This window comes from Chrysemys picta, chromosome 1 (genome assembly GCF_011386835.1).
Source record: "Chrysemys picta bellii isolate R12L10 chromosome 1, ASM1138683v2, whole genome shotgun sequence".
Taxonomy (NCBI): Eukaryota; Metazoa; Chordata; order Testudines; family Emydidae; genus Chrysemys; species Chrysemys picta.
In genome coordinates, this window is record NC_088791.1 from 88,273,542 (window position 1) to 88,285,667 (window position 12,126).

General features: G+C 48.3%; 1 protein-coding gene across 7 annotated transcripts; it reads right to left on the reverse strand.

The window, feature by feature from the left end:
- Positions 1 to 1,270: 1,270 nt before the first annotated feature.
- TMEM140 (transmembrane protein 140) lies at positions 1,271 to 11,783 on the reverse strand. Of its 7 annotated transcripts, none has more exons than XM_005305274.5 (4): positions 11,643 to 11,783; positions 6,391 to 6,476; positions 5,138 to 5,244; positions 1,271 to 3,016 (listed from the first exon to the last, which is right to left on the reverse strand). In XM_005305274.5, the coding sequence occupies exon 4, from the start codon at positions 2,960 to 2,962 to the stop codon at positions 2,375 to 2,377; it is 588 nt and encodes a 195-aa protein (XP_005305331.1). In that variant the 5' UTR covers positions 2,963 to 3,016; positions 5,138 to 5,244; positions 6,391 to 6,476; positions 11,643 to 11,783; the 3' UTR covers positions 1,271 to 2,374. The 7 variants fall into 7 exon arrangements, with proteins under 7 accessions (XP_005305331.1, XP_005305329.1, XP_065417678.1 ...); XM_005305272.5 differs by having other exon boundaries at positions 1,271 to 3,019; XM_065561606.1 differs by lacking the exon at positions 11,643 to 11,783 and adding an exon at positions 8,197 to 8,297 and having other exon boundaries at positions 1,271 to 3,019.
- Positions 11,784 to 12,126: the final 343 nt, after the last annotated feature.

Sequence of the window (12,126 nt, forward strand, 5' to 3'; positions counted from 1 at the left end):
TTTGGCAATTGTTGTAAGATATTTTGCTTCCGATGAAATCCAAGAGGAACTTTGTTGCCTAAAACCCCTGCATGGCACAACAAAGGGGGAAGTTATAGCGGTAAGTTTTGTAAGCCATTTTGAAGAATGAGGAGTTGACATCAGAAAAATATTTTATGTGACAACAGATGGTGCTCCTGCCATGGTCGGAACACAGAAGGGATTTGTAAAGTTACTTGAAGATCAAATTGGCCGCCTAACAGTCAAATTTCACTGTATCATCCATCAAGAAAACCTATGTGCTAAAATTTCTAATTCAGAGCTTAATAATGTGATGAATACAGTGGTGCGAATTGTGAATTTCCTTGTAGCTCAATCTGCTTTGACTCACAGTTTCAAACACTGCTAGAAGAGATGGACAGTGCTTAAAATGACATTCCACTTCACTGCAACATTCGGTGGCTAAGTCGTGGCAAAGTTTTGATGCCCTTTGTAAACTATTTTGATGCAATCAAGGCCTTTTTGTCGGAAAAAGGACAAAACTACCCCGAACTGGATGATGACAAATGGCTGTGTAAGCCCATATTTCTAACTGACATCACCGCTCACCTAAACGAACTCAACCTCCGTCTCCAGGATGCAGGGCAAACGGTTCTGGAGCTTTATGAAGCCTGGAAGGCATTTGTTGTAAAACTAGCAGGTTTTTTCTTGGAATATTCTAACTTTGACTTTCCGCTACTTCCAACACATAAAAGAGCTGTCGACACATTGCACTGTCAGTGTTGATGAGATTGGAATGTACATGCAAGAACTGGAATCAGAATTTTCTGACAGATTTCAAGATTTCCAGCGATTTGGCCCAATGCTTTCTTTCTAATTAAACCTGAAAACTTCAACGAAAGTGACTTGGATTTGTTTGTATTTCAGTGGATGGGTGTTGAAGATTTCAAAATGCAGCTCATTCAGTTAAAAAGCTCGGAATTACGGATATCAAAGTTTGGAGATCTGCGGACTGCACTTGAAGCTACTGAGAGAGATCATGGGGCCTCTATTCTGACCTGCTGAAATTTAACTGTTTGAAGAAAATTGGGTTTGTGTTGCTTTCAGCATTTGGATCCACATACCTGTGTGAACAGGTATTTTCACACATGAAGTCTGTCCTCTGTCCCTCTCCGATCCAGTTAACAACTGATCACTCAGAAGCCTGCGTGCAGCTTAAAGTATCCAAATACGTGCCAGACATTGGAAAACTCAGCTAGGAAAAGCAATGGCAAGAATCACACTAAACTGATAAGATCTGCATTTTAATTTAATTTTAAATGAAGCTTCTTAAACATTTTAAAAACTTTATTTATTTTATATACCACAATAGTTTAGTTACATAATATAGACAGAGAGAGAGACTTTCTAAAAACATTAAAATGTATTACTGGCATGTGAAACCTTACATTAGAGTGAATAAATGAAGACTTTGCTCACCACTTCTGAAAGGTTGCCGACCCCTGATGTATTCCATAATATTTAATGTTGTATTCAGCAAGACAGCTGACTTGCCCTTACTACAAAGTCTTTGCAAATAAATCTGACAAACTTCAGAGTATATCAAAAAAACCTGTGACTGACATTTTTATTCCCAAGTTTAGTGCTTTTAATTAGGTACCTTCTGCATGTCCAGTCTTCACCTTCTGGTATGCAGTGGAAAACATGCTCTATTATCTTTAGAAAGAAATTGCAGAAGAGTGGTTTTTTTCAAATGCCATTTGCTTCATTTGGGTTCAGGGATTCGGCTGGAAAGGGGTGACCGGGGAAGGGAAGGGAAGAGAGGAGGGGGGGAGAGGGCAGGGTCTGGGCAGAGTGGGGGCGGGGCCCAGGGCAGAGCAGGGGTGGAGTATGGGCGGGGCCACAGGTGGGCTGCGGAGCTAGCCTCCCCAAACTGCAACTCCACCCACCGTCCATGAGAGCAGGTAAGAGCTGGTCGGCTCCCGCACACCCAGTGCGCACTGCAGTCTCTTTAAGCAGTGGCCATGTTCACAGAGCTGAAGGCTCCGGCGTGGCCCATTCTGTGGGAGGGAGAGGATACAGGGAACTCTCCGCCGCTGTGAGGCAGGCTGGGTGGCTCAGTATTCTTTGCTGCCTCGTCTCTCCCCCCCGCCCCCCGGGGCTGCAAGCCCAAGCTGCCATCGAGCATAGGGGCACCAGTTTAATAATACTGCGTTGGACCCCATAAATCCTAAGGACGGCCCTGTGACCTGCCTGACAAATTTAGACATAGAATAGCATTTTGGCCCAAGGCTGTACACAAGAGCTGGCTATATAGTCTGTCTAGCAGATGATTATAAAAACTTGATTGGTAAGTGCTCACAGGCTAGCACTGCAACTTCCTCCCTCTCTGCCTTCAGACCTGGAAGGCTGGGGGCTGCTCCTCAGGGGAAGGGTTGCCCTTTTCAAGAACCTCCTTGAAGCACGTGAGGTACATTGCAGCAGCAAAAAGCTGGAGCAGCAGCAGGGCCTGAGCCCCAGCTAGTGCCATGAAACCCCCACTGAGTTCAGAGAGTTGAATGCAAACCCAGGCCTGGAACAGAAACAAGCCCAGGCCACCAGCCAGAAGAGCAGCTGAGAGGCCCAGCACCACAAGCGTCACTTCCCAGGCCTCTCTGGTGTTCGCATATTGGGCCTGCATGATTAAAAAGGGGGAGAAGCTACAGAGGACCTGGACAGTATATACACAGACCCTTGCCAGCACTAGCTCAAATTGGTCAACCCCCATGTCCATCAGGTCCTTGAATTCTAGGCACTGCAGCTCTCCAGACGTCTGGTTCCACAGGCAGAAGTTGTAGAAGCCGATTCTTTTGTGGGGAAGGTTGATGATGTTCCCAGCTTCCCACATCAGGGCATAGAGCAACAAGAAAAAGGACCCTGCAGCCAGGAGGAGCATGCTCCAATAGAGCTGGCACGCCCCAGTTCTCTGCTTCAACAGACCCATTCTAGTTTCCACACTAGCTCCTCAAGACCACGGTAGCGCCCTCCTCGAAGAGACCTGCTTTGAGACATGAATGGGGAGAACCCTCAGTTTCAGTGTTCATGCCAGTAATCCCACTGCTACCTCAATGCCTAGGTAACACGCTGACAGAGGGAGTGGTGCAGCCCCTTCTCATGGCTGGTCTTCTAGATAGCCTACTTACTAGTGCTCAGAGACATTAAGGTCAGAAGGGATCAGCGTGATCATCAAGTCTGATCTCCTGCACACTGCAGGCCATAGAACTCACTCCTGTAATAGACCCCTAACCTCTAGCTGAGTTACTGAAATCCTCGAATTTTAATTTAAAGATTTCAAGTTACTGCGAATCCACCATTTACTCTAGTTTAAACCTGCAAGTGACTCCTGCCCCATGCTGCAGAGGAAGGTGAAAAAGCCCCAGGATTCTCTGCCAAGTTCAAAGGCTGCTGACTGCTTATATGAGGGGCTATTACACGCACTGTTAGTTTCCTGCATGTGGCAAATAGGGACTTTCCTTCCTCTGGTAACAAGCAAGGGAAGAAATGAGCAAATTCTGTGAATTAACCAGGGGAACATTTAAACATTAAACTAGAAGCAAACAAGATTTCCTGACCACAGCACTGGGCTGCAGGTACAAAGGTTAGAATTCCAGCTGCCTGTGCAGTGGGGCTCCAGTTTGAAATGTGACTAGAAATACCCTCGCGGGTTCTGTTCTCTCACTAATCCTACAGCCAGTTTGCTCCGGTGACAAGCCAGGAGACGGTCGTTCTACTGGCCAGGCCCGCACATGCCACCTGGGATCTGCAGCTCAGCCTGTGCTCTGCCTCCCTCATGTCAGTACCAGGAATGACGATTCTGCAGCGGGTGCTTGGCTGATTATGTATGAGACAGACCAGAGGCTTTGGCTCCCTCCCATAGCTCCGCTGCCTGGGCTGTGCTCACTGGAGGACAAACAGGGCTGTAGCAGGAGGGGCTGACATACAGCTCTGTGACATGAGGACCAAGTCACTTGTGTGACTGTAACCCTGCTGGACGGCTGGCAGCCTAGGGACGGAGGCTGAGAGAACTGAGGAGACAGCACAGTTAAGCTGCCGTAGGGCATTTGCAGTTTTTCCAGTGCCCACCCCTGCAGCGACGCTGCCAAGAACTGGATGGCGTCACATCCATTTTGCCTTATCTGAAGGCCCAGCGATATGGGACCTTACGGGGATGGGGGAGGGGACAAGGGATACCAGAGCACAACCTCACATTAGAAAGTGACCCCCATTTCACTGTGCCACAACTCCTCCTTCTGCATTTGTGGGGGGAAGTGGGCACAACAGAAAATGAGCAGGGACACCCGCCATCAGCTGGGGAACTGTAGAGATAATCAACACGCTTCCTCCAGCCACTTGTAAGAGAAGTAAAGGCAAATGGACCAGGTTCTGACTTTTATGCACGTGTACACGCCCCCGCCCCAAACTGACTTCCCCCAGGGACGGTCTCCCAAAGGAGGGAGGGAAATTTGGCTCCATGGAAGAAAAAGTATGGATTGTCTATACCTGTTCAACTCTTGCCTTCTTGGCTGGGTACCCAGCCACCAGAGGGAAAGTGAAAGTGCCTCATTGGACAAACATGCCCGCATGATCCAGTTGATACAGTGCCAATAGTTATGAGCATAACATATTATTATAGCCTTAATCTGAAAACAAACACTAAAAGAAGCAACTTTTAAGCAAAATGGTCACTGCGGAGGAGAGGCGTGAGCGTTGCCTGGCTGTTTACTGCCAGTTCTACCGTAAGTTACCCATCCGTGTGTTTAGCTTCAACCTAAAGATCTCTGTCAGGGTGGGACCTTCCAGATACAAACTTTTCTCTGCTGGACTGGGAGTCAGTTATTAGGCCAGTTAGTTGCCAAGCTTGATAGTGTGAAAGGCTTGGTGTCATTTACTGTAAATGCCTAGATTAGCAGTACTGTCTCCTTCCAGGGAAAGCGCGTTTGCTTTCAGTTCTGGTGAAAAGAAGAACGAGTCATGGGAAAACAAACACCAGGGGTGGGATTCCTATTGCCTGAAGTGGCAATTAGGTGCCTACCTTTCTCTCCTGAATCCCAACAGAGGGGACTAAACAATCTGACCGTGGTCCCTAGACCCCAAGGAGACAGGTGCTGTGGGAACCAACCTGCAGGCTCTCTCATTCGGCCTGACTTCTTAGCAGACTTCACTGACGACGTCTCTCTTAGCTCTTTGGCTTCCTTTCAGCTGTATTTTTGTGGCTTGTGGTTTAGGCTGAAAAACAAAATCAGACGGAAAAAGAGAGTCCCCAGCAGGCCTACGCAGGGAAAGGGATCAGCAAGAACTGCTGCCTCAGCCTCTCAAGGATGACTTGCTGGTTGCGTCTGCATGTAGGTATCAACAAGAGACTGGGAGTGAGTGGGGGCCAACCTACTCCGTGCTTGGCTTTGAACACTTCAGAGAGAGAGAATTTGCCTCTTCAAGCATAGTTGAGGGTAAGATTATGTTATGAAAGTTACAGATTCTGTGACTTTCAGAGACCTCCATGACATTTTCCAGCCCTGGGGCGGCAGGCTGGATCTGTCAGCTGGCTCTGAGATGCCGTAGGCAGTGGGGGCCAGGTGTCAGATCCCCTCCTTCTGCAGTCGGGCTCGGGCTCTCATCCCCGCCTCCCCACTTGGGCTTTAGCCCTTCCCCCTTCAACCGCATTTTGTCACAGTTCTTTTTAGTAAAAGTCAGGGACAGGTCAGGGCTTCTGGGAATGTTTGTTTATTGCCCGTAACCTGTCCCTGACTTTTACTTAAAATAACTATGACAAAATCTTAACCTCAAGCATAGTCCCTTGAGTGTATTCCCTTGGCAGGGCATCCTCCCCTATGTGTCCCCCACTCGGTTTAACAGATCCACCCTCTGATGTTTGGTTCTGGCAATGAGGACTTCATTGAACTCCCTTTGGATCCTGCCATTACCACTCCATTGGCTGTCACCACTGAGCCACCCGGGACAGGTGCTGTCTCGTGTCTCCCAGAGCCTGACGGTTATCGCCTGGGGAGGGAATACAGTTAAAGCCTCTAAGGCACAAGCTGAAACCGTGTTTTAAGTGTATCGTGGTGGGACCGCTGTGCTGTGCTCAGGGCTCTGGGCGTGGCTGCTGCACAGGTGGTTCCTGGGAATCCTCAGTGCTTCCAGCCTCTGTGCTGAGAGCCCAAGCCAGGGATCTGAACCCACGTCTCCCAGACAGTGCTCAGAGCCAGGAAGCAGGTCTCCACTAACCAACAGGCCACAAGCCATCTTTCTGCTCCTTGACAAAGGCTTAGCACGATAGTGTAGGTGCCCCCTTCCCTCCACCTGCCTGGCTCACCCACTCTTCAGAGGTGAGGGGGCCCAGTTCTCTCAGTATTACCCCTACACCGTCAATACCTCACTTCTGCTTCCGTGTGCTTCGCTTAGAGATCTTCTGGCGAAGCCTGAATGTGCTCCTGCGCTTGTTGGTGGCGTCCAGTGCACTGTAACAAACACAACCACACAAACAGCTCAGAAGTGGGTGAGAGCCAGACCTGGGGGCGGGGGGGGGGGGGGAAATACAGGGCAGATACGTTGTTGACTAGATTAATAGTTCCCCCTTGATTTCCACCTGGGGCGCCCTGCCACCCTCCCCAAAAGACCCTGGTTTCTTGCTATAGCCTGCCCCATCCAAAGGGGGATGAGACTGGGGGGGTGGTCACAGCAACAAAAAAACTACTTGGCTGACTTGGGGTTCTGGGCCTGGTCATGGGGTGGGGCAGGAGCTGGGCCAGGGAGTTGGTGCCAGGCTGGCGGCCTGGACGGGGGGGGGGGCTGGTGTGGGAGCGGGCGCCAGGCTGGTGGCCTGCGGGGGGTGGGGGGGAGGCTGACGTGGGAGCGGGTGCCGGGCTGACAGCCGGGGGGGGGGGGGGGGGAGCTGGCGTGGGAGTGGCCACAGAGGGAGCCCCCAGCAGCCCTGCTGTCAGTACTGCCCTAGCCCCAATCATGTCCCCGCCCAACTTCCAACAAGTGTAAAAATAAAAATCAATAAAAATAGAAACAAAAAATCTTAAAAATAAAAATCAATGTTAATTATCAAAATTAGAACAAAATAAATCTGGAATTCTGCCAAACCCACCAATGACATAATGGCCCAAAGTCTTGCCATGGCCCTGACTGGATACACATTAATACACTGGAGGCAGGTCTGGCGGCAGGAGGCGGCGAACTACAATGCCCCATCTGGAACCAGCCTGAAACCCGGGTGGCTATGGGAGCGTAACAATACCAGTAAACTCTATTTAAATACCTGTCATTCTAACATCATGAACTACACAACATACCTACATCAGCACTGAAATGCAGCTGGTGGGGGCGGGGCTGCAGCCAGCACTCTTCAGTACTGTATTGCGGGGAGAAGGCCAAGGCAGTGCTCTGCTAGGAAGAGCCCACAGGGTCTTTGATGTGCCACAGTACAGAGAGGGTCGTGGTTTTTAAAGTCTCAGCTGAATGCCCAACCTCAGCCCCTAAATTCCATGGCATTCAGTGACCGCGGTTCACCCCAACTGGTGCTGACGCAGGGCCCCGCTCAGGGGTTGAGGGGAGGCAGCTTGCACATTGTGTATTCTGAGGCTGTTGGAAGCCAGTTTGGCCCTTGGCACTGTTCAGGGAAGCCCTAAGGGCTGCTCTCTGTGTGCCCCAGTCGCTGTGGCATAGCCAGGGTGAAGGCATGCCAGCCACCTCTCCTGCCTCCAGCTGCCCTGGATGGGTGTGTGCAGAGCCAGCTCAGTGCCTGGCAGAGGCCCCCTGAACTGGGGTATTCTGGAGGGTGGGCCTTACAGCTGCTTTGAAGTCCCTATGTGACAGCAAAGGTGAACCAAAGGGGGAGAGGGCAGTTCATAAATCTCCCCAAAGTCCCTCTCCTGGGAAGATGGAAGGCTGAGCTGACCCAATGGGATTTAAACCTGCATGTGATTGGTGCGGTTCTTTCCCACATAAAGAGCACATGCGTTCTTCCAAGCCCAAGGAGTGTCAGCTTGGATCCAGGGGAAAAGCAAAAACAGGAAAGAACTCTGTGCGCGCGCGAGTGCGTGCCCTGCCCACCCATCCGTCCATCTCCAGAGTCTGCAGTGACTCTGCCTCTCAAAATGGCTGCCTGTCCTGCAGGCAGGCAGTAGAGTTCTTAGATATTTAAAAAGTGCCCGAAACAGACACATCAATTACATTGTCAACACACGCCACCAGCAGTCGTTTTCAGGTGGGCACCATTGGGGCCTGTCATCAGGGATGAGCTCTTCCTCTGCCGCTCCGATGTGGTAATTCATCAGAAGGCTCCGTCCCTGGTAGTCTATCATTCCTATATATCAGCAAGGCCATGGCCCAGCCACCTGCACCATTATGGGGAGGGCCTGGTGGTCTTATCATTTTCTACTGCACCTGCTTGTTCCATCACTCCCTGGTTTGAATGGAGGGTGCCTCACTTCAGAGGGGAGATTCTGAGTAAATCAGGCAGCTCTCTAAAACAAGATCGGTTGCCCAGCCCTTTCTCGCCCTGACACTGTGCCCTGGTTCTGGCTTAGACAAGGACAGCCAGAGAGAGGGTGGGAAACAGAAGGAACAGGGGAAGGAGAGAAAACAGTCAGAGCAGAGGAGACATCAGAGAAGAGGAAAAAATAGAAGATGCCTGAAGAAGATCCATGCTACCAGAAACAGCAGCCCTGCCAGTCCCAGATGGGAGGGCCCGCTCTCGGCTTCAGGTCTTGGCAGAAATAACAGAATGACTAAGTCACCTGACCCAGTGTAAGCGCTCTGAAGAACTAAACCACAATGAAAACAAACAAGCAAAGAGGAGGAGGAAGGGGAAAGATATGCTGTTTCCTTTGGCATTCCAGATTAATCGCCAGTCACCTGAACATCTCTAGAACACACCCTAAAATGCTTCCAGATTGCATCTGTCACTCTGGAAGATGGGAACTAGCGCAGCTGTCCCCCTCCCCCACCATTTGAAATTGAAAAACATTCAGCAGTTCAAACTTGATCCCTTCACATCTGTTTTCCTCTCTGGCCCCAGCCCTACTCCATTCTGACACAGCTGGAGTGTTCTTCCTCACCTACTGATCCCTGCTAGGTCTTTGCCAAACCATTTTGGGACCTAAGCAGAATCCTGGACTAAATGGTGATAACTTTTGTGACAGCCCCATCCCCAAATTACAGATCTGTAGACAACTAGAGCCGTGTCTCTCAACCTTTCCAGACTACTGTTCCCGTTTCAGGAGTCAGATTTGTCGTGTGTACCCCCAAGTTACACCTCACTTAAAAACGACTTGCTTACGAAATCAGACCAAAAAATTACAAAAGTGTCTCAGCCACACTATTACTGAACAATTGCTGACTTTCTCATTTTTACCATATAATTACAAAATAAAACAATTGGAATATAAACTACTTACATTTCAGTGTATAGTATATAGAGCAGTATAAACAAGTCATTGTATGAAATTTTAGTTGACAAAGCACTGACTTCGCTAGTGCTTTTTATGGAGCCTGTTGTAAAACTAGGCGAATATCTAGATGAGTTGATGTACCCCCTGGAAGACCTCTGCATACTCCCTGGGGTATGCATACCGCTGGTTGAGAACCACTGAACTAGAGTACAGCTGGTATGTTTACTGCGTGCATAGGGGTGTCTGTGGAGATAATCTGTAACAGTGGGTGTACTGGTCTGCATGTGTATGAGCAGGTGGGTTTAAGTAAATGGCATGTACTTGATGGGGGTAGGGGTACCATGCGGGGGGTAGGGATGAGCTCTGCAAAGACACAGGCGAGGTCATCCCTTCCCCCCTTCTTCTCCTCCTCTTCCTCCCCCGTGCCTGGCAACAGCTCTCAACTCTTCCCTCCCGCACAGTGCCAAGGCTCCTGATGCCATGTTCTAGTGTGAACCCTGGCAGAAATCGGCGGGCGGGGACTTTTGCTCTGAAAATGTAGGTGTGAGTCAGATTAGGCGCCTAAAGGATTCAGTGGAGGAGGGGAGGGTGTTCTGGATCACAGTGGAGCCTACACTGGGACTTAGGTGTCTGAACCGCAGAATTAAATCCCTTTGTGGATCTGGGCCATAATTATCACATAAGAACATAAGAACGGCCGTACCGGGTCAGACCAAAGGTCCATCTAGCCCAGTATCCTGTCTACCGACAGTGGCCAATGCCAGGTGCCCCAGAGGGAGTGAACCTAACAGGCAATGATCAAGTGATCTCTCTCCTGCCATCCATCTCCATCCTCTGACAGACAGAGGCTAGGGACACCATTCCTTACCCATCCTGGCTAATAGCCATTAATGGATTTAACCACCATGAATTTATCCAGTTCTCTTTTAAACTCTGTTATAGTCCTAGCCTTCACAATCTCCTCAGGCAAGGAGTTCCACAAGTTGACTGTGCATTGCATGAAGAAGAACTTCCTTTTATTTGTTTTAAACCTGCTGCCTATTAATTTCATTTGATGACCCCTAGTTCTTGTATTATGGGAATAAGTAAATAACTTTTCCTTATCCACTTTCTCCACATCACTCATGATTTTATATACCTCTATCATGTCCCCCCTTAGTCTCCTCTTTTCCAAGCTGAAGAGTCCTAGCCTCTTTAATCTCTCCTCATATGGGACCCGTTCCAATCCCTTAATCATTTTAGTTGCCCTTTTCTGAACCTTTTCTAGTGCCAGTATATCTTTTTTGAGATGAGGAGACCACATCTGTACGCAGTATTCGAGATGAGGGCGTACCATCCATTTATATAAGGGCAATAATATATTCTCCGTCTAATTCTCTATCCCCTTTTTAATGATTCCTAACATCCTGTTTGCTTTTTTGACCGCCTCTGCACACTGCGTGGACATTTTCAGAGAACACTTATAACATGAAAACTAAAAATAATGGGGGCTGATTCTGCTCTCAGTCACTCTGTTTTTTCATGGTTATAATACTCCACTGAAATCAATGGTGTTGCTCATGAGTTGCCCTAGTGCGAGAGAAAAATCAGGCCGAGGAGATGTAAACACTGATAGGGACATTTTGACTGTGTGCGAACCCGGAAGTTAGGTAGATAGAATACAAAAATGCTAATAACCAGATTTGTACTTTTTCAATCAATTCAACTGACATCCTCAAGTAGAAATCTAATCCACTGCAAAAAGAGAGAGTGGAAAGTAGTTTCAGGTGCTTCACCTGCTCTCTTGAGCCCAATTGCCTATTTCTTTGATTCTTTTCAGTCACATTTTTTTCCCATTTAAAATTTTTGCTTTCTCTCCCCTCTTGTTGCGCAAAAATCCCATGCAAACAACAAAGGAAGCTGACTATACAGAGAGTACTGCCAAATTCACAGAGTAAACAACAGGGGAAACTGACTATGATGAAACTATCTATACCCATAACGCTCTCAAATACACAAAGGAATCAAACTGAAAAAATAAATATATTTCTCCCACATCTCTTTCCAATAGACTGATCTTAGGCATGCCATATATAACAGCAATAGGTGAACAATTCAGACAGAAGTAGGATTTTTAAGTTGATAGTGTCCCCTTTAAAGACTCAGGAGGGACTGGACTCCTGTGTTTTGCATGCACAGTATAATCTCAAAGAGATATTGCTCCTAGCCCACCAGCAGGGTACTTACATGAGGACCACCATTGTGCTGATTGCTGAACCCAAAAAGAAACACCAGCAAGAAGAAGCACTTGAAGTCCCGTTCAGTTGATCCTCTTTAGTACAGTTCAACAGCTCTGTCTCAGATCGAGTGTTAGAGCAAAACTCCAGCCTGCGCTCCTCTGCTCGTCTGAAGCTATTTACTTATGCTGATAATCTTTGCACTTGGTTATGTTTTGACACAACACTCAGCAGATTTCACTTTCATTTTCACTGTTTGGGACTTCCCACACAATACTGGTTCTAGCCTAGGTCACATGAATGTTCCCAATGCCGCGCCCTATTGTTAACCAATTTACAAAACAAATTTAGCACGGAGCTGGAGTGCTCAGGCAGATTTCCATTTATTTCCTTGGTTGCTACTAAAAAGGGGGTTACGTACTAAGAGTAAAGCCAGGTTTCACTAGAAACTTTTGCCAGTATAGCAATGTCAGTTACGGTTGTGACACTTTTAC

Coding starts and splice junctions, on each gene's coding strand:
- TMEM140 (XM_005305274.5), bottom strand. CDS start 2,962: ATGGGTCTGTTGAAGCAGAGAACTGGGGCGTGCCAGCTCTATTGGAGC.